The sequence below is a fragment of the Cyclopterus lumpus genome, chromosome 3, assembly GCF_009769545.1.
Source record: "Cyclopterus lumpus isolate fCycLum1 chromosome 3, fCycLum1.pri, whole genome shotgun sequence".
NCBI lineage: Eukaryota > Metazoa > Chordata > Actinopteri > Perciformes > Cyclopteridae > Cyclopterus > Cyclopterus lumpus.
Window position 1 is genome coordinate 1,882,853 of NC_046968.1, and position 27,902 is coordinate 1,910,754.

A 27,902-nucleotide genomic window follows, 5' to 3' on the forward strand; every position below is an offset into this window, starting at 1 on the left:
AGGAGACGAGCATGCCATGGCAGGAGGCAGGGCCACGGAGGCAGGCCAATGAGGCAGGAGGCAGGGCCACAGAGGCAGGCCAATGAGGCAGGAGGCATGGTCACGGAGGCAGGCCAATGAGGCAGGAGGCACGGCGAAGGAGGCAGGAGGTCAGGTCCTTGAGGCATGAGGCATGGCAAAGGAGGCAGGGCAATGAGGCAGAGGCCATGCCAGGGTTGAGGCCCTAAAATCTCTATGCAGATAATGCAGGCCATCAGCAACAGTCCAGTGGTTACTTGCAGAGGTGAACATGCAAAAGCAGGTAAGCAGGCAGATACAGGTGACGCAAAAGCAAGGATGCTTCGCATTGGCAACTTTGCAACACAGATGCCAATGATCTGACACTGACGGGGAACCAGAAGCTGGTTTAAGTGATGCAGGGCCGATGAGGGAATGAGATGCAGGTGAACGTGAGGATGGGGAAGGCCAGGCAACTGCAGAGCTGATGGGCGAGGCAGTCAGGTGATAGCGAAAGGAAGGAAAGGCCCAAGGCATCTGGTGGATGGATGGAAAGTTAAGCTCAAGCAGAAGTTCAGTAAGGAAGACACCCTTTACACTCCTGTTCATTCATAATCTCAGTCTCTAATTCTAGCAGCGATTACTCCATCAGCTGATTGGGGACGTGTACGTTAAATGAAACAATTAACCAAATACTATATAATAATTATAAATGGATTTATTATTCATTATTTATTATTTATTTATTATACTGCACATTTTTTTAAACCTAGCATATAATGCGGCAATGCAGTGCAAATAGTCAAAACGTGAACGTAAGTCTTCTTTCCTCTGTGATTTATGGTTTAGCCAAAGAGGCATAACAGCTGACTGTATGTTATCTCCATCACACACTAATGGAGGCAGCCTCTACTCTCAGTGCATTACCGCAGCCTTTTGAGCTCCACTCGCCCAGTGTTCTCCAGTCCATTAGGATCTGATTTCCGCCATGGAAACATCACTCAAAGCTCATTCTCCGTCTCCTTGTCTGCAATGTACCATCACTGCCAGCTTGCCCGGAGCAATCATCCATCCCTTCACCCATCCACCCCACCATCGCGTCATCTCTGCATGCAACTGGACAGGGGCCCCACCCAGAGTCAGCCAGAAACCATGATCTAATGTTTACGTAGGAACGCCTGCAGCTTTCTGGCTGAGGAGGGGGATCTGGCCGATGCAGGGTCCTTTGTCCAGTACCAATAACTCGTTTTTGCTGTAGTTGGTTTATAATGTGCAGTGGTGCTGTAAAAATACAAATTGTTTCTCAGCAATACAGACATTCTCGCACTAAATCATTTTTGTGTTGATAGTATCATTAGCTGCAACCAGTGGAATTGGAGAAGAAAGTAGTGCAATGGTCGTGGAATATGATTCATTAATTTAACAGGTTGATAGAAAACAATGACTAGAGCTCTGGCATTACCTACGGCTTGTAATACATCATTATCATATTCTAGGTTTTTGAATCTGGCTTAAAACAACTTTTCATATATATCATATTTGTATGGCAGTTTTTAGATCGTTTTCTGATGAAAATATAGGGAGATGACAAACTGCTCATTATTTATTTTACACTTTCTTATTTGGACGGTCAAATAAAATAGCAGTTGCTAAATGTAGTGTATCATATTGTTATAAGGTGTGATGTTATGCAGAGCCAGAGTCACATTTTTCTACATTCATCTTTGTATGCCTTTAGCATGAAATGTAGAATGTATGTAATCTATACTATGGAAATCTGTATTGTATTCCCAGAGGACAAGAGGCATGTTGTATTCTTGTGCAGTCTGGTTTGGATGTTTTTGTAGAATCAGTTCAACGGAAAACCAATACAGGTTCGTACAATGAATTGCATTATATCAGTCATATCCGCACTGGATCACATAGCAGAGACCCGATAACATCTTCAGAGAGTCATTACTGCAGCATACATCTGCAAAACCATTTATCTTACTCTCTGTAGTACTAAAGACAGACTATGTAAATTAAACACTTCAAAGAAAACACTTTTCAAAGAATAATCTGAGCCAGGAGAAAACATGATGGAACCCATCGCTGTTTCTACATGAGCCTCATATATTCATAGGAATTGGCAAGGAAAGGTTAGAGTGGGGGGGGGGGGGGGTTGGTTGAAGGGAACAGAACTCTGTTTTGTTAGACCTTAGTGCTGCGTTGCATTGATCATGACATCCTGTTACAGAGACTGGATTCAATTCAATTCAATTCAATCCAGTTTATTTTGTATAGCCCAATATCACAAATTACAAATTTTCCTCAGAGGGCTTTACAATCTGTACACATACGACATCCCTGACCTTTGACCTCACATCGGATCAGGAAAAACTCCCCAAAAATAACCTTTGACAGGGAAAAAAGTGAAGAAACCTTCAGGAGAGCAACAGAGGAGGATCCCTCTCCCTGGATGGACAGAAGAATAGATGTCATGTGACCAGATGAACAGAGTTACAGAGTTACATAAACACATTACATGAATATGACAATGTATGAATGGAACTCCAATCCATGAAACAGAAGGAGGTAGAGAGGAGGGGGCGGGGCATCAGCAGGGCCAATGGGAGGCCGGTTCACCAGCATCAGACACCTCCAGGTCCAATGGACCCTATGAGACGTGAAGTCACAACGACTCCGGGGAGGAAGCAGAGTTAATAAGGTGCAATGGAGAGATGTAAATTCATCCATAATACATCAGCAGTAACTAACATACATACACACATTAATACACTGTAGAACAGCTACGGGAGCAATTTGGGATGTCTTGCCAAAGACATCCCAAACATGGACTTACGGATTTGGGGATTGAACCGCAGCAGAATGATCCTGCTCCCTACTGAGCCACAGTCGCCTTGAGTGAGTGAAAAATGAGTGCTTTCTGGAACATGTTGCTGCTGCCTTAGTGAAAACCTCACATCTACATCACATGTAACTTTCCAGGAGCTATGAAAAGCATTTTTGTTCATGATACTTGAATGACAAAATAGGCTGTTTGTCAGTGTCAGTCATTTAAACAATTGATTATGACGCTGGTACTGAGCTGGTACCTCTATAGTTATGGGACATCTTGGCAGTGATGTATAAAGTACCCAAAAGCAATACTTGATAAAAATAAAGATACCTTACTAGAAAATGAAAGTAAAAGTGAAAGTCACCTATGAGAATATTACTTGAGTAAAAGTCTTTAAGTATCTGATATTTACTGTACTTAAGTATCCAAAGTAATTTTCTGATATTAAATGTACTTACGTATTGAAAGTACGAGTAAATGCTTATTAATTATGAAGTTTATTCTTTTAAGTGCTGTGGCCAAGGACAAGGAGCTGTGATCCATCCAGGAACAACAATGCTCAACATAATATATGTAGAGGGCAAATGCATAATATTGTGTTCAGCAAAAAATATTAAATTGATGCATCAGGTCAGTGTTTTGAGGACACCTGCCTTGTAAACTCCTCTGGGCCTGATTTGAACACAAGAGGCAAAGGTTTTGCTCCAGCTGAATCTGCAATTAAGCAACTGCTACCATCATAACTAAATCTGATCATCAAATATCAAAACATGATCAATACTAAAGCAGCACCGACAGTAACAACTCAGTCATTTATTGAAACTGACAAATGTCCTGTTGATCTTCAAAATAACTTTTTGGGCTGAAGACTCGTCCTGCGATGCTAAATAGCCTTTCACAGGCTGCTGAGGCGGGTAGAGGTGTGTTCAGCTTCATGATTGAATTTGTACATTTAAGTCCACAAATGTTATGCTTTGTGGAACTCAGCACTTTAAAAGATTCATCTCAGTGGTCAGTTTTTGAACACCACAATGTATTGAATAAATACAAATACTGTGAACAAACACTTTTTGACTATTTTTTCCTATTCTGTTACACATACATCATGTAGCAATCACAGTATTGGCGCGACTGTGGGTCAGTGGTTAGCAGGTCTGTCTTTCAATCAGGGGGTTGGTGGTTCAATGCCTGCCCTAGTCGATGTGTCCTTGAGCAAGACACTTAACCCTGAATTGTTCCCTGTAGATGTTCAACAGTTCACTGTTGTAAGTCGCTTTGGATTAAAGCGTCAGCTAAATGATATGTAATGTAATATTGTAGAGGGGAGCACACCAGAGTTGTATGCAATTATTCACAAAATACCACTTTGTGTCCTCCTTTTTGGTGTTATGGATATGGTCACCCTAGTTCCACCACAGTCCCTGACGTTGGTCTCATAAACAACTTGAGTAGTAGTCTTTCTACTTGGTTACTATACACCACTACGTCTTGTTAACTAAAAGCACTTGGTTATGGTAAGGGCAAGATGAACAGGGAACGACTGTGATCATAGTTAAAAAACGGAAAGATTGCATTAAGATACAAAACAAAACAAAACAGTAGTGCAGATGTAGCCAAATCGACTGTAAGGACCAATTGTGAAGGGGGAATTTAAAATTAAATTAATGTTATTATTTTGAAATGTGAAATCCTATATTTAGGTTAGGGGGAAGAATTGACAGGCTCCTAATTATGGTTACAGGGACAGATGATGATTAAAGAACTACTTGGTTCTGGTTAGAGAAAGGTCGTCATCATGTTAAGACATACCAATATTGACTGTTGAAGTTTTGCATTGTGTTGTAACGTCGTGCTATTTCCTCCCTTACTAAATTATTCATATGACACCATGGGGAGGTCAGCAATTGACTGAATATCAGAAGAGATGGAGAGAGAGACAAAAAGCTGTGTTGTGGCTGGCTGACGAGGAGGAGGAGGAGGAGGAGGAGGAGGGTGAACAGAGCGCTGTGGTGCATTGTGAGCCACCGGCTCCAGCTGCCCTGCTGCTGTACTGCTTGGCTCAACCAGCGTCTGGCAGGCGGCCAATCACAGCAAGAGCACAGGGAAGTAGTGCCACTTCAGTTCAGTGTGTCAGAGCGAACAGGGGAGGGGAAGAGGAGAGGGAGGGAGGAGATACAGAGATGTAAGGAAGAGCAGAGAAGGGAGCAAGGACAAAAAAAGGAGGGAAGCATTGAGGAAGCGTGTGGGGGAGAGAGGGATTAGAGGGCAAGATGGAAATGGGAGGAGACCATAAGAGAAAAGGGAGGACAGCGCCGCATCCATACCTGCACATAGCCTGCACCATTTCAATAGCTTCCAACACTTCCACATACATCCCCTCATCATGGGCACTGATAGGAGTAGATTTCTTTTAAATATACTCACAAAAAGAGCATACATGTCTTCTGGTGGTGAGCTCGTATCTAACTTGCCTCTCCAACTGTCAACAAGATGAGGACATTAATCATACTTTTGTCTTCTGCTATTGATCTGAATGCCATGCAGCACCAGATCAATTATGTTCTGGACCTAAATACAATTGTATTCTGCTGAAGGCTTCCTCAGGGACAGCTCCTGTCTTTCGTGCCTCAACATACATTTTTCTTAAAGGTGTGAATTAGTGGTGGGAAGATTCATATAATTTACACACAAATTGATTCCCCTCATTAGAATAAAGAGGCTTTCACTTCACTGATTGCATCCAGTGATGTTAAAATCTGTAAGCAAAAAAGCTTCCTCGTGTAAAAATGCACCAAAACCAAAGTGTCCCATTTTCCTTCATCTAACCTTGAGTCCGGCTCGGTTTACACAGACAATCAAACATACACGTACCATAGATTTCTCCCGCTAACCTACCACAGACCAATAGCTCAGAAATGTCTGCAACACCACACTGTGTGTGTGTGTGTTACGTCCCAGCTGGTTCCCAAACTGCACAAGCACACTATCCCTCCATCTCCATATGTTTCTGCTCTCTGGTCGTTACACAGCACTCTATGAGCCATTCATATCTGATACACTGGAGCTGCCTGCATTTTTTACCCACAGCTTTAGGAGAATGAAACCCTGTTTCCCTGTGGTGCAATTAACTAGTCCTAGCTATCTAGCTTGGTTAGAAAGGTGCAGCCATAATTCATATTAACTGGGATATTAATTGGGAGGTTAATTTTGGCTAGCGACCAGACTTAAAACAAAAAGTGCCTATCCAAAAAAATAAACTGTTGACTCAACAGTGTCTTTTAGTAACAATGCTGAACATTGCCCTGGCCACACCCTTAATTATGCCTAACTTGAAGCCTTTATTTTATTTAAACGGGAGAGTTATATAAATAACTATCCCCTGTACAGTTGTCATGAACGGGAATATTAGCCATTGAGACCAAAATGTGTTTCTTATTCCACACTGTAAGCATGGTTATTTTTGCTGTGAAGAAAAAAACACAAACAGTAGTGCATTTCTGTGCCTTTATTACATTTTCATCATGAAGAATGTAAACAGAGGCAAAACAACAATTATCTGGGAAGATAATACGTCATCCATAAACTTTGACTGTTGAGCACCAAGCCGCATTTATGTAAAAATGAATGATGCTTCCATCAGATCGACTCCAATTTCAGTAGCGTTTGGTCCAGCAGGTCTGGCTGGGTTGGCGGCCGTGGGCAGTGATTCAATTCAGTTTATTTTGTATAGCCCAATATCAGAAATTACAAATTTTCCTCAGAGGGCTTTACAATCTGTACACATACGACATCCCTGACCTTTGACCTCACATCAAATCAGGAAAAACTCCCAAAAATAACCTTTGACAGGTAAAAAAGTGAAGAAACCTTCAGGAGAGCAACAGAGGAGGATCCCTCTCCCCGGATGGACAGATGAATTCATGTCATGTGTACAGAATGAACAGCATTTACAAAGTTACATAAACACATTACATGAATATGACAATGTATGAATGGAACTCCAATCCATGAAACAGAAGGAGGTAGAGAGGAGGGGGGGGCGGGGCATCAGCAGGGCCAACGCGGGAGGCCGGCTCACCAGCATCAGACACCTCCAGGTCCAATGGACCCTATGAGACGTCAAGTCACAACGACTCTGGGACCCAAAGTGATGGGCTTAAGGTCCGCTCCTCATGATGGAATCCAATCCTCACGCCTCCTTCTCTGATGATGATGAGTGTCTTCTGTCAGATGTCATAAGTGCTCTAGTTATAAATATGAAAAGACAACAAATTAAGATAAAAATGCAGCAACATTTATAGAAAAACTGTGAAAATATGGATTGCCTTTTGGTCTTAAACTAATATATTTTGAATAATGAATTTGCCAATTTCAAACTACTTTATCAAGGCAAAGTGCCTGTGTCGGTCCTATTCGTTTAGGTTTGACAACTTTAGCATTTATTCGTTAAATAAAAAAATACATAACTTAAGTGCTAAGTGCTAGTACCAGCGCTAGTATACAAAAGTGATACCAGCTTGCTGCAGCTAAAAGATAAAGTCTGCAAGTATGTTAAATGCCTGATTTTATGATGCACTCATTGTGTAAAATCTATATCTTTAAAGTAATTTTCCAGAATCGTAAAACAAGACAGGATAACACAGGTTGCTACACTCGAATAGTGACATTTTTTAAATGAACCTCTTCTAGAAAATAGTGGATGGTATTTTGCCCCTTGTCACTTAGTGGTCGAAAAAACTGAAACGTCATCTGACATAAAATCACCTTTATAAAGTTATTTGTTAGTAAATCATTGCCTGTCTACATATCCAGCAGACATGTTGCAACATTTACATTCATTTAGAGTATTTTTTTTTGTCCAAATGGTGAATGTAAGTCTCTGTTTTGATCTCAACCAACTCCTGATAAATAAATTTGGATCTGAACCTAAACAATCAGCTGCAGTCTATTAGCTCAAATATCTGATTCATTACAGTAATACATCAATGTCTGTAGATTTTGAGCCTATTGCAGGCAAAATCGACATGAGAGGGAGTTTATGGAGTCGCTTTGAATACTGTTGAATCAGACACACACATGGTCCGTCATTAACACAGTACTGCATAAAGTTGGCATAAAAGATGCGGCAGTAAGCCTATGGAGGATCCCTGTTTATAAGTATGTGAGGTCAGAGTGTGGCGGAGCTGTGTGCAGAGAGGCTACTCAGTTCCTGTGACCTGCTGTTTACCATGACCCAGTGTCTGTGTCTGCAGCCTGGCAGCTCCAGCCCAGTGACTGGCAGAGCAATCACTAAGCCTTGTCTGCCTGCATCGCTCTCTGGGTTAGAGCAGACTAAGCTTTTCTTCCTCTCATTAAAAGGCATACGGGTAATCGCCTCTAAGCAGCTGGCTACTGCCTAATACCAAACAACAAATATCAGGGGTGGTGCTGCAATCATCGTCCGCCTGGCTCTAAGAAAGAGCAGTGGGAAACAATGTGGGCCTGTGCATCGCCATGACAGCAGCAGCACACCAGCTACAAGAAGTGAAGCTTTTGGTTTGTTTCTCTACAAGGACCAGAGGCAAGGATTCAGCAGAGGTCAGGTTCAACCAGCAGCAATAGATGGATTTTATTCAAACAAATTGTTTTACTTTTTTTTTTTATTTAGCTTAGCTAGATATCAAAACTAGGGAATCATCTGAAGATACATTTAATGGATGTCAAATGTGTGTTGAGATGTGCTGTTAAACCCTTTCAGAGTGCAGTCCTTTCAGTTGTACTTAACCTCTTGTGTCAATTCAGGTGCACAAAACCAAGAATGCTGAACTCAAGGCTTCAGAACTATAGTCCCAGGCTGTTATCATTCCCAGGGTGTCAAATACAGGCACTTTGGTGTCTGTTAAAAACACAGAATGAAAATGTTGGTGTCTGCTAAAGACACAGAAGGAACCATTTGGAGTCTGCTAAAGACACAGAAGGAACCCTTTGGTGCTTGCTAAAGACACAGAAGGAACCCTTTGGAGTCTGCTAAAGACACAGAAGGAACCCTTTGGTGTTTGCTAAAGACACAGAAGGAACCCTTTGGAGTCTGTAAAAGACACAGAAGGAACCCTTTGGAGTCTGTAAAAGACACTGAAGGAACCCTTTGGTGCTTGCTAAAGACACTGAAGGAACCCGTTGGCATATGTTAAAGACACAGAAGGAACCCTTTGGCGTCTGTAAAAGACACTGAAGGAACCCTTTGGTGCTTGCTAAAGACACTGAAGGAACCCGTTGGCATATGTTAAAGACACAGAAGGAACCCTTTGGCGTCTGCTAAAGACACAGAAGGAACCCTTTGGTGTTTGCTAAAGACACAGAAGGAACCCTTTGGAGTCTGTAAAAGACACAGAAGGAACCCTTTGGAGTCTGCTAAAGACACAGAAGGAACCCTTTGGCGTCTGTAAAAGACACTGAAGGAACCCTTTGGTGCTTGCTAAAGACACTGAAGGAACCCGCTGGCATATGTTAAAGACACAGAAGGAACCCTTTGGCGTCTGTAAAAGACACTGAAGGAACCCTTTGGTGCTTGCTAAAGACACAGAAGGAACCCGTTGGTGTTTGCTAAAGACACAGAAGGAACCCTTTGGAGTCTGTAAAAGACACAGAAGGAACCCTTTGGAGTCTGCTAAAGACACAGAAGGAACCCTTTGGCGTCTGTAAAAGACACTGAAGGAACCCTTTGGTGCTTGCTAAAGACACTGAAGGAACCCGTTGGCATATGTTAAAGACACAGAAGGAACCCTTTGGCGTCTGTAAAAGACACTGAAGGAACCCTTTGGTGCTTGCTAAAGACACTGAAGGAACCCGTTGGCATATGTTAAAGACACAGAAGGAACCCTTTGGCGTCTGCTAAAGACACAGAAGGAACCCTTTGGTGTTTGCTAAAGACACAGAAGGAACCCTTTGGAGTCTGTAAAAGACACAGAAGGAACCCTTTGGAGTCTGCTAAAGACACAGAAGGAACCCTTTGGCGTCTGTAAAAGACACTGAAGGAACCCTTTGGTGCTTGCTAAAGACACTGAAGGAACCCGTTGGCATATGTTAAAGACACAGAAGGAACCCTTTGGCGTCTGTAAAAGACACTGAAGGAACCCTTTGGTGCTTGCTAAAGACACAGAAGGAACCCGTTGGCATATCTTAAAGACACAGAAGGAACCCTTTGGCGTCTGCTCAAGACACAGAAGGAACCGTTTGGCATCTGTTGAAGAAACAGAAGGAACCCTTTGGCATCTGCTAAAGACACAGAAGGAACCCTTTGGTGTTTGCTAAAGACACAGGAGGAACACTTTGGCATCTGCTTAAGACACAGAAGGAACCCTTTGGCGTCTATTAAAGAGACAGAAGGAACACTTTTGTGTCTGCTAAAGACAAAGATGGAACCCTTTGGCGTCTGCTAAAGACGAAAAAAGGAACCCCTTGGTGTCTGTTGAAACGGAAGGAACCCTTTGACATCTGGTAAAGAAACAGAGGGAACCCTTTAGTGTCTTCAAAAGACACAGAAGGAACCCTTTGGTGTCTGTTCAAGAAAAATAATTAACCCTTTTGTGTCTGCTAAAGACACAGAAGGAACCCTTTGGTGTCTGTTCAAGAAAAATAATTAACCCTTTTGTGTCTGCTAAAGACACTGAAGGAACACTTTGGCATCTTTTAAAGACACAGAAGGAACCCTTTGGCATCGGCTGAAGAAACAGAAGGAACCCTTTGGCATCTGCTAAAGACACAGAAGGAACCCTTTAGTGTCTGTTAAAGACACAGAAGGAACATGTTTGCGTCTGCTAAAGACAAAGAAGGAAACCTTTGGCTTCTGATAAAGACACAGAAGGAACCCTTTGGCTTCTGATAAAGACACAGAGGGAACCCTTTGGCGTTTGCAAAAGACACAGAAGGAACCCTTTGGCATCTGTTAAAGAGACAGGGAACCCTTTTTGCATCTGCAAAAGACACAGAAGGAACCCTTTGGCGTCTGTATGAGACACAGAAGGAACCATTTGGCATCTGTTAAGGACAAAAAAAGAACCCTTTGGTGTCTGTTAAATACACAGAAGGAACCCTTTGGCGTCTGTTAAAGAGACAGAAGGAACACTTTGGGTCTGCTAAAGACACAGAGGGAACCCTTTGGCGTCTGTTAAATAAAACAGAAGGAACCCTTTGGCGTCTGTTAAGGACAAAAAAAGAACCCTTTGGTGTCTGTTAAATACACAGAAGGAACCCTTTTGTGTCTGCTAAAGACACAGAAGGAACACTTTGGTTCTGCTAAAGACAAAGAAGGAACCACTTTTGGCATCTGCTAAAGACACAGAAGGAACACCTTAGCGTCTGCTAAAGACACAGTTTCACTTTAGAAATCTAGTCTTTTGAATACGAAACACAATGCTCTTGCCTCAAACTAACTACATGTTTGTGTTACTTAAACCTAAGTATGTGTTTTAGTTTCTAGTTACGGACATTGAAGTATTTTGTAATTAATTCCACCTCCTACATTTGCAGTTGTAAGTATGTGTTCAATGTGTAAAGAATATACATCACTAGGTAATTAGCTTTTTAACCTACCAATGTATCTCTTGCTCTGATGCAAACACTCTTGTGTACCGTCTTTAGACCTTCATATTAGGAGATAACATTTAGCTTGATCTTGATGTTTTTCCCACAAATTTGAAGACATCTCTTTGGGAATGACCAAATTAAAGATTAAAGAATCATTCTGCACAAATTCATGTCTAGTGCTCGTCTATAAGCAGTACAGTATTTCAGAGTGTACGAGTTGCTCCATAGAATTGATTAGATTAACGATTTCTAGGAATTGGGGGGAGGAGGGAGGGGGGAGCTAAGGTGTCAAATATTAACAAGAGGGGCCCATTCCATTGCCTCCTCCAGTTCCTTAGCGGTTCCTCATTAGCATTGGTATTGTGCTCCAAGAGTGAGGTGACAAAGCAAAGTGCTTTGGGTCTCAACGGTTTTGAATCGGCTTGAAATCGCCTTTGTGTCACCCCTAGTTTACCATCCTCCTGCCTCTCTCGGTCTATGACCATACACAAAGGCCACCGACCCATCACCCTGCAATATTCTTAATGCTTAGGCTTCATAATCCCACACATGGGAAGAAGGCAGAAATCATTATGCAAACGGCCTGAAGCTGTCGTTATTAATACTGCACCGCTGGATCTGGGGTGATTTATTTCCTTTATCAAGCAATGTTACAATGTTAAGGCTGGAGGGCTTTCCACTGTCAAATAGAACTCCCTTACCAAAATGTAATAAAGACGATTGTCACTGTACAGCAAATATTGACAAAGAACACTGTCACATTATCAGAAGTTAAGTGATAGCAAAGCAAAGTGGGAACACCATGGTAATATTCTGCTTACAGTATTTTCGTTGGTGACTTAAAAATACTTTATTCTAACTATTAAAAAACTTTTCATCTCCAAAATATAAATATTTGTACAAATGCATTGAAAATTATATTTAGACTAGCAGAAGCATTTTTGCAACCATGTTAGGAATACTTCATTTCTCAGATTGTTTGAAATGCATCACATTTGAAGTCACTATGGTACCATTGCTGCAAGTTTCAATGGGAAGAAATTGACAGACAGAATAGAATCTTAATTCAAAAGAATCACTTAGTTACTTTTCCAGAGCTTTCAACTCATGGTGTCTTTCAGCAGATGGAGAAATATCTCCATAATGTTGTTATGCCTTTATTTCCAACACATGTTCACTCCTAGCTCGTCAGATACTGAGGCTTGGTCAGTGGCCCTACGCTTCCCATTATGACACTTTGCTCACTCTGCGTCTGTTTCGAATGTGTCAGGACGGCGTGTCTCTTTGCACTTGTTTGAGTGAATTTTCAAAATAAACTTCCGTCTTCACAGAAAGTTAGGTTTAGGCAACACAACTGTCTGAGTTAGGTTAGTAAAACTTTGACTTTAACTTGATTATCGACTCACATGGCTGACCATGTTAAAATGTGTACTTTTAGTTTGCACACAACACTGACGGCAGTCTCCTGGACGAACGTCCAGCCGCCCTGGGTGGACTATCTCGCCCTACAGCTGATCTAACGTCTGATAATGACGCAGGTGGGTTGACATTGGTGTCAGTTGAAAGTGCACCGATATCAGGAGCCGAGGAGCACTGACCAACCGTTGGGGAAGTTGGGAGTAAGTTATATTTATTTTTTAACACATGTAGTTTACATCCTTTTACATACTAATCTGTTTTGTTGTATAATATATTATTTAACTGTATTGTATTATGCTGAAGAGTTTTTATTTCTAGCATTTCTTTTATTGTATTTGACACATTTAATAATAAAATATAATTTTAAAAGTCCTTGTGTCATCTAATGATCTTTATGTAATGACTTTTCTTAGTCTACAGTATTATAGTTTCCTCTAAGAAGATTAAAAGTTGTATCTAAACAGTGGTAACATATTCATATCTTGATGTGCTCCTCTTCTAAAGGATTTTCATCCTAATTGAGGTCCCACTCCTGTATGTGTAATAATAGTAATAATACAATTAAAATACAATGATAGTATTAATACCAACAACACTGATTATAGCTTAATAATAATAATAATAATGGCAACATCATTGTCAATACATTGTTCTTCAGATAAGACTGTAGAGAGGTCTAACTCCTTGCAAGACCTCTTTTGAACAAACTGCAACTCCAAATAGACGTACAATTCAACTAGAATTGTTGAGCGCTTGAGGAGCCCCTGGGTCTCAAGGGCCCCGAACACAACATTCGGCCTAATATTCATTTCCAGTACTATTTGCCAACAACAAGTTAAATGTGTCTGATATTCAGCTCCTCATCAACTGTTGGTCGTGTGTTCTTGTTCATAAAATGTCGACATCCTGTGTTGGACAGAGTAAACTTGTACCTGGAGGACAACAACAACATATTTACAGATTTAATGTTCATGATTGAGTTCATATTCGTACTGTTGATGCCCATTGATGTGTCGTGTACTGGGTGCGACAGTAAACATGAAAATAAAAAGCTGTAGAAGAGCCTGAGCTAAGAGCAACATGAGAACCAGAGACAAAGAGACAGGCTAACCACGAGGAAGCAGGCGTCCTTTTCGAGCCAACCCGCCCACTCGTCGCCCTCACAGCCAATCAGCTCGTGGATATGCAAATATCCTCGCAGCACTGCGTCGTCCCTGCCCAGGCGGTGACGTCACCCGCACATCTCTCTGTCTGGCTCTGCGAAGAAACTCAGACAGAAGCAACAGAGGAGCTGAGGGAAGCCAGCCGGGGAGGGGCCCTTTGTCAGAAGGAATATTAGTAACTCTGGATTAAAAGTCTTTCCGTGCAGCAGCCCACACAGCCCGGCTCGGCTCGGCTCGGCTCGGCTCGACCACTATCGGGAAACGAAGGGGCTGGATGTTTTTTTTGTCGCTGCTGCTTGCACTGTTTTTCTGTCCTCAGCCGCACTGATTTATTTGCACTGACCAGTTGTCTCTTAAGACCGGGTCCGGTGCCTCTCCCCTCCTCTTCTTCCGTTCTCCCCCTGTCACTCCTTCCTTTTGACTTTCATCCGCGAAGATGCCCAGCTCGCTCTTTGCGGACAGCAGCGTCCAGGGAGACGCGCGGGACGACCAGAGAGCCCTGCAGATCGCTCTGGACCAGCTCTCCCTGCTCGGCTTGGACAACGACGAGAACCCCCTGTACGACAACCAGGAGCCCCGGAAAAAGAGCGTCAACATGACGGAATGCGTCCCGGTTCCCAGCTCCGAGCATGTGGCTGAGATTGTGGGCAGACAGGGTGCGTGTTTCTCTGCTAGTCTGTATATTTGACATGTTTCACAGAAGAGCAGCACGATCAAACATCTCAGCTACGAGCACGTCCTGGTCCTGGTCCTGGTCCTGGTCCTGGTCCTGGTCCTGGTCCTGGTCCTGGTCCTGGTCCTGTGTGGGAGGACACTCTGGACCAGTCCCGCTTATCTGCATGAGCACTGGAACTGCTTTTAATATGTGGCATCTCAAGGTGGATCTCTTTAAACTGTTGTTAGTTCAATGAAATGCCAACTTTAGTGAGTGTGTTGGTCACACATTGCCTGCCCCCCCCCTATAAACCCACTGCGGTGGGCGCAGCCAGCAGCAGACCCAGGGACAAAGTTGACATTTAAGTCTAATGGAGCCTATTGAGCCGTTTCTGTGTGCAAGGGTTGATTGAGTTAGAACATGGTCCAAATATTTTGTGGACACGTAATATTTAGCATGAATAGAGTTTAGGTTTGAGGAAAGAGGACTATACTAAGTTTAGAATGTGACCCGGCTCTCCGGCTCATTTGAATCCTTTCCCGTGTTCTGGTAAATTTGGACATGAAGGCTCAGTCACCAAGCTGTGTTCTCAAAGGGAACACTGGCTCTCAATAACTCCAGATGTGTCCTTTGTTTATCAACGGCTTGCAGATCGATTCCCGGCTTTGTATTATGAGAATGAGCTGAACGGGATCAAGTTAGGACCATGGTCACGGTCTTACCTTGTCCATAACTGCACAGACCGGGCTGACAGTGATCCGGCTGCAGGGCCGCACTGGTGCTTGGTTACATATGCGGAATCTCATCCCTCTCTGTAAGACTGCTGCTGCCCCCAGACAAACATCTCCAGCTAGAGGAGGATCTGTTTACATCAGATAGACCTCTCCCTTTTGTCGGGTTATTTCAGTTACATACGGTAGAAATTAAGTAGTGGATTAACAGTGACCTCTGTGATTATTTAAAGCAGAGACCCTTTCTCATTTAACCTGATGTAGGTTAAATGAAGGAATTCATGTCAATGATTTCAATAGGCTAAATAGACTTGAGTTTACCCTCCTCCTCATCCCTGGTTATATCACCCTGTCCCACTCAGCTGGCTTTGCTCTGCTAATTATGTCATTCTTGTGAGGCTGTTTCCTCAGCCAGCCCCATTTTGATCGTGAAGAAGTGTGTGTATGTGTATGTGCTTGAGGGTATTGCAATTCAACTGTATGCACCAATGTCAGACAATGACCTGTGATCAAGGAGCTGCCTCTTCTCTCCCTAATGCTACACGTGTAAAGTAAGGGAGTCTAACAGCAGCTGTTGTCAATGCTGACTATATTGTAGCAAATCCAGAAGTGAGCTTTCTGACAATAAGTCCTAAATTGTTGTGCAGCATGTGGTTTGAATGAGTTCTTCTCCAAAAGCGAGGTTTTCCCTGAAACAATAATAATCATCCAGCAGCTGTTTTGAATAAGTAGTGGTTTAACATATTTGGAGCTGTTGTGAACCTGTCCTCATTCTTGCCTTTTTGTTTCCATGCTTCAGGTTGCAAGATCAAAGCACTGCGAGCAAAGACCAACACCTACATCAAGACCCCGGTTCGAGGCGAGGAGCCTGTGTTTGTGGTGACGGGCAGGAGAGAGGACGTGGCCATGGCCAGGAGGGAGATCATCTCTGCTGCCGAGCACTTCTCCATGATCCGAGCCTCCAGGAACAAAAACACCAGCCTGAATGGGAGCGGCACCCCTGCCCCCGGACCCCCTAACCTGCCTGGACAGACCACCATCCAGGTGCGGGTGCCTTACCGTGTGGTGGGGCTGGTTGTAGGCCCCAAGGGTGCCACCATTAAGCGCATCCAGCAGCAGACCCACACCTACATCGTGACACCCAGCAGAGACAAGGAGCCAGTGTTCGAGGTGACAGGGATGCCGGAGAACGTGGACCGAGCACGGGAAGAGATCGAAGCCCACATCACCATGAGGACAGGGGGTCTTATTGAGCTTCAGGATGAAAATGACTTTCACGCCAACGGGACTGATGTGGGTTTGGACCTACACGGACACGCCATCCTGTGGTCCAAGCCCAGCGCCGGGATAACCCCCACCTCAGTACGGAAACCCTTCTCCAGCTACCGCAACGACTCGTCTTCCTCCCTGGGCAGTGCCTCCACAGATTCCTACTTTGGTAACAACAGCTCGCGTATGGCCGACTACAGCCCCCCCAGCCCTGCACTCAGCTACACCACCACCAACGGCAACAATAATAACAACATCAACGTCAACACCAACGGCAATGGGTTCGTTTACGGAAGTGAGGGGATCTCGCCTGACTGCACTGATCTGACTTTTGACTCCTCGCCGGGATTCGACGCGTCAACCCCGCCGAGCCTCCTGTGGTCCCAGTACGATAGTGGCATGACCCCCTCCTCCACCGGATGCAGCTCCCCCACATCCACCTCTGCTATATTCCCCACCAACACCTCCACCAATGCCAATGGAGTAGTGATAAGTCAGAGAAGGGTTAATGGTTGCACCGCGCAGCCCAGACTGTCGCCTCCCCTTCACAGCCTCACCGGAGGTCCCAGTGAGCACCCGTTAGCCCGGAGGGTGCGCAGTGACCCAGGCGGAGGCTCCCTCAGTTTCCCTACGTATTCAAGCACTATGGCCTCCCTGCCGGGCCCTCACCTCCCCGGGGTTCAGTGCGACTCCTCCACCTCGTCGTCATCCTCTTCCTCCTCCTCCTCCTCCACCACCAGCCGAAAAGACAGCCGTGACTGTTCGGTGTGCTTCGAGAGTGAAGTCATCGCGGCCCTGGTCCCCTGTGGGCACAACCTCTTCTGTATGGAATGTGCTAATCGTATCTGTGAGAGGAGCGAACCCCAATGCCCTGTCTGCCATACCAGCGTCACTCAGGCTATACGTATATTTTCATAAGAAACGTAACTCTTTGACGATAGCAACACATAGACTCCTCAAACTGCTTTAATGGAATCAGCCAATCATGAGTTTGGAAAGTATGTGTGTGTGTGTGTATATATATATATATATATATATATATATATATATATATATATATAAACACACACACACACACACACGTGTGTGTATGTAAGAGGCTGCAGTATCCAGAAAAAGGGACAGACACACACCCTCTTGGGCACCGTAGTGGTTGTTAATATACTATAGTTTTGTGAAATATTTTCAACATCAAAGTGCATGTTTAAAATATTACAGCATTGTTATTCATAGTTCAAGTAAATAGTACCCTATATTTCTGAAGTGAGGAGGCACAGTGCGGTCTTGATGGAGGGACGATGGTCAGACTGTAGACTGTTAGCAGGGATACACGGAGGGCCTCCAGCTAAACAGGACCATTGACTTGCAAAGATACTGCAGCTCCAGGTCAGGAACCACGTGAGGAAGAGCAACATAGCCCACACACACACACACACACACACACACACACACACACACACACACACACACACACACACACACACACACACACACACACACACACACACACACACACACACACACACACACACACACAGAATCATTTCCACGAGTTGAATGTTTTAAATAACATTAATACAGAATTAAGTATTTTATTATTTTTTGACTTGAAAGATTATATTTCTTATTGCAAAGATGTTTACAGATATTTTTTAATTTAAGTTCAATTAACTTTTTGTAGCTGGGTTGAAATATTGTTTATTTTTTAATATGGAAATTGATCACTGTATTATTTTGATATCACATGGCTGTCCAATCCCAGTCCACAAAATGTGTATTACATCTGACAGTATTCTGTTGGGAAGGAGTTTTTATAGGTTCAGCAAAAAATGTCTTTTAAATCTGCTTCACCCAGCATATTTTTTATTCAGTAATATAAAGCATATTTTATTCTATATTGTTATGAAACATTGAAATGTTAGTAAATTGAACACAAAGAAACCGTTTCTGCTTTCTAAACTTTTTATGAATTAGATTCCAGTGGGAATTACAGGCTTCTGTTGCACCACAATAGTTTTAGTATTTCTATTTTAATACATTTGTTTACCACTTGTTTATGTATATGTTGGTGAAGTTACTTGATCGTTAATGTACTTTATTGAGCAAAGTTTAGGAACAAAGTATATTTTATTTTATGATAAAAGGTGGTGAAAATACTAATATTATATTTGCTGAGACAAGATTTGAAAATGTATCAATAGTTTTATTTTTCTGACATTTAAAGTTATACATGATAACAAGTCAAACTTAAGTAATGGTGCTACTTCATGTTTTTTTTAAGTATTTCTATATAAGTCCAATAAAATCTGGTCCATTGCCGTGGTGTGGTTTGTTCTGCTGGTACCGACAGCAGGCGGAGCTGAGCATTGTTCAAGTCGGATCCTTTTCTCCACATTTGACTCTCTGCTTCCGAATAGAAGCGCGGAGCGGCAGGATTATGACCACGGACGGATTATTGAGTGGAGGCCGAGCTCGGCCTGGTGCAGTGTGGCCCGTTCTTATGCATCATGTGCTTCTCCTGGGGACTGAGGACATCTTTAGACATCACCGTAGGCCCTGGGAATTTTGATACGCATTTTTCAGTCACTTTTTTCTATAGACTAAAACAATTAAATTAAATATTAAATCAACATTTAACTTTAATTATTTTTTAGAAATGTAGCTTAAGTGAAAAAGTTTAAAGAGAGCTGCATTTAGAAATTAAATTGTGGACAGACTTATTGACAACCACTCAAAGGCTGTCTTTGAGGTAAAATGTATTGGTATTATGCACCAATACAATGAAAAAAACTAAAATCGTAATGTTATTTTTTTTCCAATAATTAATTTATTACTTTTCTTTAAAATATCAAAAGATTGTGAAAGTAGCCCACTTGATCAAGCACAAGGTGATGTCAATTTTCTTATTGAGTCCAAATATTTAGTTAAAGAGTAGCATAAAGCAGGAAGAGCAGTGAATCCTGAAAGTGGGCCGATGGGAAGGTTTGGCATTTCTGGTTGAAATATGATCAAACTAGTTTATCTTTGTTGTTTGTTTGGATCCACCGCCATTCCTCACCTATTATATGGATATGAATATGGTTGTTTGCTGGCCATCTGTTCACGCTCGTCTAAAAGAAGCCGACTATTGGTTGCTCATATCCACAGTTTACTGTGGTTCAGTGGTGAGCAGGGTTGTTCTTCAATCAGAGGATCGGTGGTTCGATCCCCGGCTCCTCTAGTCCATGCCGATGTGTCCTTGGGCAAGAAACTTGACCCCAAATGTCTCCTTTAGCTGTTCTACTGTGTGTGAATGTTAGTTACTGCTGATGGACAGGTGGAACCGTAGCTCCTCCCATCAGTGTATGAATGATGTCATGTAGTGTTAAAGAGCTTTGAGAGGTCAGAAGACTAGAAAAGAAGTACTGGTCCATTTACCATGTAATTAGACCACAATAAGGTCTTTGACACAGATAATAGTAAATCAATGTAATTAATTTGGTGAGGTAATGAAACCAAATGCTCCCTTTTATGGGGACACGCACTGAGCCCGATGAGGAGAGCAAGAAGCCGCTGTGACCCTTCATCTCTCACTGGGGTTTTGTCGAGCCAGCTAACAAAGAAAGCCTGACTGCGTTACGTTGTAGGTCTGGTACATTGGAGCAACAATGGATCAGCCTTCAGTTTTTTGTTTTGTTCTGTGGGCTTTAGAAGTTTCACGAAAAAACATTTAGAAAGTTATTGTAAAACAAAACTTTTCTGGTGTCCAGGAGCTGGTGGTTGCGTGTCCTATGATGGTGTTAATACATTCTCAAGGAGCACAGGACTCTTGAAAATGCAATGTAAACACATTGCACAAAAGCGATCTCAATACTGTAATATGGTCTCTATTGACCTTCAAAATCCATTTAGGTAGACCCTTAAATAATACAGTGAATGTTAAAGTAAAGTAGTCCTAACTACTCTCTGCCTCTTCCTCCCCTCCCCCAGCCCTCTGCTGAAGTGCAGCCTCATGCCATGCGGTCCTATTGGAAACACTGACACATGATAGTAAATGTGGAGAGAGCAGGCTCTAATGATACGTTTCAAATGGAAACATCCAACACAGGCCACAGAAACTGGTCCCAGAAACCATATTATTAGGAAGCAATCTTAGCACTGCAGAAAGAGCTGACGAGTGTTTTTAGCCAAATGAACAACACATGGCGTTCACATTGTGCTTCCCCTGGGGAAAGACTCTCTAGAAGAAAGGAGAAATAAATGACTCACCCTACTGCCATTGTTAAGCTTACGTGTACATCTGCTTCAGGACGTTTTTCTAATCAATACATTATTTTTGATAGAAGTATCTTATCATGATACATTTAAGATTATCCAGCACAGATTGTGGAGTGGAGAGAACAACCTGCATCAAAACTGTATAAACATGTAGGAATATATTAAAGCGTTGAAGTCTTACTCGTTTGTGTTGGAGCTGGAGGTGGCTACTTCGTCTCTTACTGTTCGGTTACTCATGTAAATATTCTCATCATTGGCATAACTTCATTTTAGTGGATTTTACACATTTAATAGAATATTTTGATCTTTTTTTCCAGCCTTGCTAACAAGTCATTAACATGTTAAAGTGATGCCCATGTCAGCAGTGCATGAAGATTGCTTTTCTTCCACACTGTAGCTTAATGCCAGCGGGCAAGATAGATATTCTAACTCAGAATATAGATAGATAGATAGATAGATAAATAAATAAAATAAAACAAAATATATATATAGAGGAGGGTCGGACCTCATTGTGCTGCAATGAGGTCCGACCCTCCTCCACCCAGGCTCCTCTAGTCAGCATCACTGTCAGGCTCCTCATTCATCATCAGATTACAGCAACTCCCTTCTTCTACACCACCAGCAGGGAGTCTATGCCTTATCTGACCTCAGCATCAGCACCACTCTAATGTACTACGTCACGAGTCCAACAGACGTTTTGCTATTCATTTCCTATGCACATGAAATAAATGATTGTGCTTTCTAATGTAGTCTCTCTTGATTGAAATACATATCAGAATCAGAATCCTTTTTTGGCCAAGTACTTTGCACATACAAGGAGTGAAAGGTGCATAACAATAAACATAGACATAGAATAAATCAATAAAATAATAAAAACAATAATAGATACATATGGTAAACAACAAACGAATAACAGTACTTTAGAAATGGGGGTCCTGGTCTTTATAGTCCTGGGTATGTAAGAGTCAGAATCAGTGGGGGTCCTGGTCTTTATAGTCCTGGGTATGTAAGAGTCAGAGTCAGTGGGGGTCCTGGTCTTTATAGTCCTGGGTATGTAAGAGTCAGAGTCAGTGGGGGTCCTGGTCTTTATAGTCCTGGGTATGTAAGAGTCAGAGGGCGTCCTGGTCTTTATAGTTCTGTGGATGTAAGAGTCAGAATCAGTGGGGGTCCTGGTCTTTATAGTCCTGGGGATGTGAGAGCCAGAGTCAGTGGGGGTCCTGGTCTTTGTTGAGGAACACCACTGCAGCTGTAAATAAACTGTTCTTGCGGCGTATATATATACACACACACACACACACACACACACACACACACACACACACACACACACACACACACACACACACACATATATACACATACAGGGTTTGTTTGATGAGTTGGGAGTAGAACAGGTTAGTTCCTCCCAGAATCGATAATGGCATAGATAGTTCTGATGTGTGCATTTCTTCTTCTATGGGAGCATGCAGAGTAGAAAGAGGATGGCAGACTTGATCTGTGAGCCGTCAGCTGGATAGTAAGACAACTCCTCCTTTTTAAAAAGCTCTGTCTGGCTGAGCATCTGGCTGCAGACGAATATGTCTGGTGTGCCGGTCTGTGTTAACAGCAGACGAACAACAGAGTGTGTCTGGCATCTGCCACGCTTTGACCGACATCTCATATATTTATTGGAGCTGCATTTGGACACACATGCATGTACACAAATACAAACATAAAGCACTGAACCAGAGGAGGGAGAATCCATGCAGAGTGAATGTTCATATTTTATTCATGCTGTGCTTCCTGCTTGTTTCTAGTCTGTGGTCTATCCAATAGGTTCTTGATGAGCGTCACCCATTTAAACACACTTTCTCCTAACAAGCAGCTGTTACACATCCAGCTTTGTTTTTTAAAGCTTTGGGTTCATTACCACAAAGAAGGAGAACGAGACACAGAGCTACCGGTCAAAATAAGTGAAGCGCAGTGATCAGCTCTCGTCTCCTCCGTTTCTGGCAGAAAGTATTTGCACCTGAAGGGAGCTTTGAAATACCCCACCCTTTCAGCCAATCAAATGCTAGCATGCTAGGTCGTCTTGGAGACGTAGCCTCTGGGAGGGCACATTGGAATTATCCAATAAATAATGTTAATACAATTCGAACATATTGGCTTAAATATAGGGACAAACCCAGTGTTTTTAAAACAATTGAACACTGCATCACCAAAGCTGGTATTGTGTCTCTACAGATGGTCACATACTTGTGTGATTCATGATGTTATTAATATCTTTTCAAATTCAAGTTCAAATGGAGTTACAAGGTTTTTGACCACCAACTATGCGATAAACTGTAAGTTTATCGCATACCTTAAGTCAGCTAGTGTCCTCAGCAAACCCCTCCACCTATAAGAGCCTCTCCTCTCTCCCTGCACTAAGGTCTCGGCTTCCTTCCAGCCGGGCCTTTCCAAGCTGACCTGGAGCCAGCGGTCACTGGCCTCAAAGAGGAACGTTACCAGAGAGGGTCAACCAACAGCGGGGAGAGAGATCTGATTTGAGTTACAACATTTAGTCACTTTGTTCTTTTTCAAACCTTTCACTTATATCAAATATTTGTAAAACCCGCTAACAGGCATAAAGGCTGACCAATAGCATTATTCTAGGAATAAATCATAAAATGACAGAATATCGAGCCACAAAGTTTCTGTCTGGCAGACATTCTGATGTGCTCTTGCTTGCTCTTTAAGTTGACTTCTTTAAGCAGTGGAGCACATAAGGTTTAAGAGAGAGGTACACAATAGACTTTTATTTACAGTGTCTCTGAACGTCTGCTAGTGCTTCTCGCCCATCTCACTTCTTTTTAGAGGTATTCCTAGATCTAGGTGAATTTGATGTTATTATTACAGATTTGATGTGTCTAAATAAACCTGGATTATTCGTCAACAGCTCCTGGGATTGTATTAGATGTCAGACAATGCAATGCCAGCCCAGTGACTTTACATTACATGTCATTTAGCTGAGGCTTTTATCCAAAGCGACTTACAATCATGTTACATCCATACACCGTAGAACAATTCAGGGTTAAGTGTCTTGATCAAGGACACATCGACTAGGGTGGGGATTGAACCACCAACCCCCTGATTGAAAGATGGACCTGCTAACCACTGACCCACAGTTGCCCTTGTGCGTCTTACTTAGCTGCGAGACCAAATATCAGAAGGCATACGAGTGGGATTTCTAAACCCTGTACTGGTTGAACCTTCTCCTCCAGCGTGTCCCTTCCTGTGAAAAGCAGAGCAGCCTGTGGGTTTTCCCCTCCACTGCTTTGGTAGGAGGGAGAGGGGGGGGGGGGGGGGGGCGGAGGAGGAAGGGAACTGGGTTTGTTGTTCAAAGCCCAACCTTGGCATATGCATTATAAATGAGCAGGGTTTTGTGGCACGTCTCTTTCTCTCTCTCTCACCCGGTCTCTACATGTGTAGTTGTGTAGGACTGTGTGTGTATTATGTGCATAATGGATTTTTTATCCTTTGCAAAGCACAGCGGTCACACTTTGTCTGACTCCACATGGTCTTTATTATGCCAGACGGAGAGTGTATCGGCGGAGACATACCAGGCTACCGTCTGCCCTCTGTCTCTGTATCTCTACACACAGCGACCTCTGCTTCTCTGCCACTGTCACCTCTCACCTTCTTGTCCCTGCTGTTTAAACTTCATGCTGGACTCTGTTCCTTGTGTTTTCATCTTGTGAATAAACACCACTCTGATTATATTCTCTATATGTAGAAAGAAAGGTGTACTCCTCTGAGAGGCTCCTAATGGAAGCAAACCATTACATGCTGTATGTTTTTTCTAGTCATTACTTCTGTATTTACACCTTCTTATATGCTTAAATGCCAGTGATTTGCAGCTTGTGTTGTGGCTGACTAAAGTAAGATATTTGCCCACACTCGTAAGATGTGAGCTGAACTCCATCCTGGTAGAAGGGCTTTATGCAAATGTAGCAACTGCAACTGGTTCATTCCTCTTCTGTCTGGCAAGTCAACACTGACTCAACATGGCAGCAGGTAGAATATAAAAAGCTCCAGTCGGTCCTTCTGCTGCTGCAGCTACACCTTGGATGGAGAGAATTAGATGAGGTGAGATTAGACTGATGGAGTGGAACAGCCATTTCTGTTTCTCTCGCCTGGCTTTGGTCTTCAGTTTTCAACACATATTCACAATACCTGAGCAGGAGCTCCTTAACAGCTTCATGGTGTACTCTTCAATATTAATGGAAGGATTACTTCAACTTTATTTTAAAGAATAATTTAACGTTAATGTTGGAAAATGATCTTCTCTAAACACGGAAAGGTGCAATCTTTACTGTAGCATATTACTAGATAATATTACTAGTCTAGAGCTTGACAGGAAAACTGTAAATTATAACAAGAATTCTTTTTAAAACCATGAGTAATATACAAGAGGAAAACAGCGACACAGAGTGGACAAATAAAACAGCTGTGTGGGCTAGAGTGACTCAGCAGAAACAGTGAACATTTTAACTTTAAACAAAGGAAAACCTGCAGAAGACAATATAACACACACAAATTGCCTTTTGCTCTCTCTTTCTGCACATCTGCTTCCTAAACATCATAATTTACACAGGGAAATATATATATATGTCAGGGTGGCCTGACTTACTACAAATGGTGCCAAAAAGGTGAAATCAAACAGATCCAAAAAGTATATTTTAACAGTCTAAATGACAGCTGGACACCGTGACCACATTAGCAGTCATTACCGTGTGTAACATAAATAGTTACATTTTTGAAGAATACAACAAAACAGTGCAACAGCTTTTTCCACACAACTTACCCTCAACAATGCAGAATACCATTGTGAGGGGAAGACGGGCACGGAAGCTTAGGAGGCGCAGAAGAGGTGAGATGTAATTTACGCAAAATAAAAATAAGATAAATATTCACACATACTCAGCAAGACTCCTCCGCAAATCGCCACCTTAACGTGATGGAGGAGTTTGAGTGGCTCAGTGATTCTGGGAGCTATGTTGTCCGGGGAATCAGCCCCTGGTAGGGTCTCCCAAGGCAAACAGGTCTCGGGGGAGAGCCCAGACTAAGAGCGGTTCACAAACCCTTGAAGGATAGTGGCCCACAGAATGAAGCTACCTCGTCTTGGCCAGGGCACCCTCCCGGAGCAAGACCCAGGAGGGGAGGTCGCTAACGAGCGTCTGGTGGCCGTGCTCAGCCCCGAAGAAAGAACATGGAGCAGCTACCCTGTGGATTCAATACCCGCAGGTACAAGTGTCGGGGTCGTTGCTATGTAGACCGGGCGGCAGGTTTAGCTGAGAATACTCACTCACTGAATCTTTGACAACCAAAATTGCACTATGGAAACAATACAGTGTGTTCAAGAGCAGCTTTTATTCACAAACTCAAAATAAATTAGTTTCAAGTATACAAAATTAACTTTTCTTCCGATTGCTTTATCAGTAGGTAAATACTGAAAAACATTGTGGTTTAAAAAAAAGCAAAAAATTCCCTAACAGTAGTGAAGTCATAGTGTAGTAAAAACTGGATCAGTCGATTGGCATTTCAGGTACCGCACTAAGTTGGTTTAAATCCTATTTATCAGATCGATCTCAATTTGTATTTGTAGACGATGAAGCCTCAATGACCACCAACGTTAATCACGGAGTTCCACAAGGTTCTGTGCTTGGACCAATTTTATTCACCTTATATATGCTTCCTTTGGGCAAGATTATCAGGAAACACTCCATAAACTTTCATTGCTATGCAGATGATACTCAATTATATCTATCGTTCAAACCAGACGAGACCAACCAGCTCGCTAAAATTCAACAATTTCTTAAAGACATAAAAACATGGATGGCCTGCAACTTCCTGATGTTAAACTCAGACAAAACTGAAGTTATTTTACTGGGCCCTGAACACCTCAGAGATCAATTATCTGGTGATGTGGTTTCTGTAGATAGCATTGCCCTGGCATCCAACACCACTGTAAAGAATGTAGGCGTTATCTTTGACCGAGACTTGTCCTTTAACTCCACGTTAAGCAAATCTCAAGGACTGCATTTTTTCATCTACGTAACATTTAAAAAAATCAGGCACATCTTGTCCCAAAAAGATGCTGAAAAGCTGGTTGACGCGTTTGTTACTTCCAGACTAGATTACTGCAACTCCTTATTATCAGGCTGTTCTAATAAGTCTCTTAAATCCCTCCAGTTGATCCAGAATGCTGCAGCTCGTGTACTCACAAAAACTAAGAAAAGACATCACATGACTCCTGTATTAGCTGCTCTGCACTGGCTCCCTGTAAAACCAAGAATCACATTTAAAATTATTCTCCTCACCTACAAAGCCTTGATTGGTGATGCACCATCATATCTTAAGGAGCTTGTAGTACCATATTATCCCACTAGAGAGCTGCGCTCACTAAATGTGGGGCTACTTGTGGTTCCTAGAGTCCAAAAAAGTAGGATGGGAGCCAGAGCCTTCAGTTATCAAGCTCTTCTTTTATGGAACCAGCTTCCACTTTCAGTCCGGGAGGCAGACACAGTCACCTCATTTAAGCGTAAACTTAAGGCTTTCCTCTATAATAGTGCTTATAGTTAGGGCTGAATCAGGTTTGCCCTGGTCGAGCCCCTTGATATGCTGCTATAGGCTGCTGGGGGATGTTTTAGGATACACAGAGCACCTATCTCCTCTTCTCTCTCTACTTAAGGAGGCATTTACATCTCTCCATTGCACCTTATTAACTCTGCTTCCTCCCCGGAGTCGTTGTGACTTCACGTCTCATAGGGTCCATTGGACCTGGAGGTGTCTGATGCCTCCTGCCTGGTGAGCTGGCCTCCTGCCATGGCCCTGCTGCTGCGCCCCACCCCCCTTTCTCTCTACCTCCTTCGATTTCATGGATTGTGGAGGTACTGTACATTCATACATTCTGTCATATTCATTGAATGTGTTTATGTAACTCTGTAACGCTGTTCATCTGGTCACATGACATCTATTGCTTC

General features: G+C 42.8%; 1 protein-coding gene across 1 annotated transcript; it reads left to right on the forward strand.

Moving 5' to 3' along the window:
- Nucleotides 1–14,090: 14,090 nt before the first annotated feature.
- On the forward strand, nucleotides 14,091–17,615 carry mex3b (mex-3 RNA binding family member B). The gene is made up of 2 exons (XM_034527402.1): nucleotides 14,091–14,642; nucleotides 16,172–17,615. The coding sequence occupies exons 1-2, from the start codon at nucleotides 14,423–14,425 to the stop codon at nucleotides 17,557–17,559; spliced, it is 1,608 nt and encodes a 535-aa protein (XP_034383293.1). The 5' UTR covers nucleotides 14,091–14,422; the 3' UTR covers nucleotides 17,560–17,615.
- Nucleotides 17,616–27,902: the final 10,287 nt, after the last annotated feature.

Bases quoted from the DNA above. Each gene is read 5' to 3' on its own strand.
- mex3b (XM_034527402.1), top strand. From the start codon at position 14,423: ATGCCCAGCTCGCTCTTTGCGGACAGCAGCGTCCAGGGAGACGCGCGG. The intron at 14,643-16,171 runs GTGCGTGTTTCT...TCCATGCTTCAG, and splicing joins TGAGATTGTGGGCAGACAGG to GTTGCAAGATCAAAGCACTG.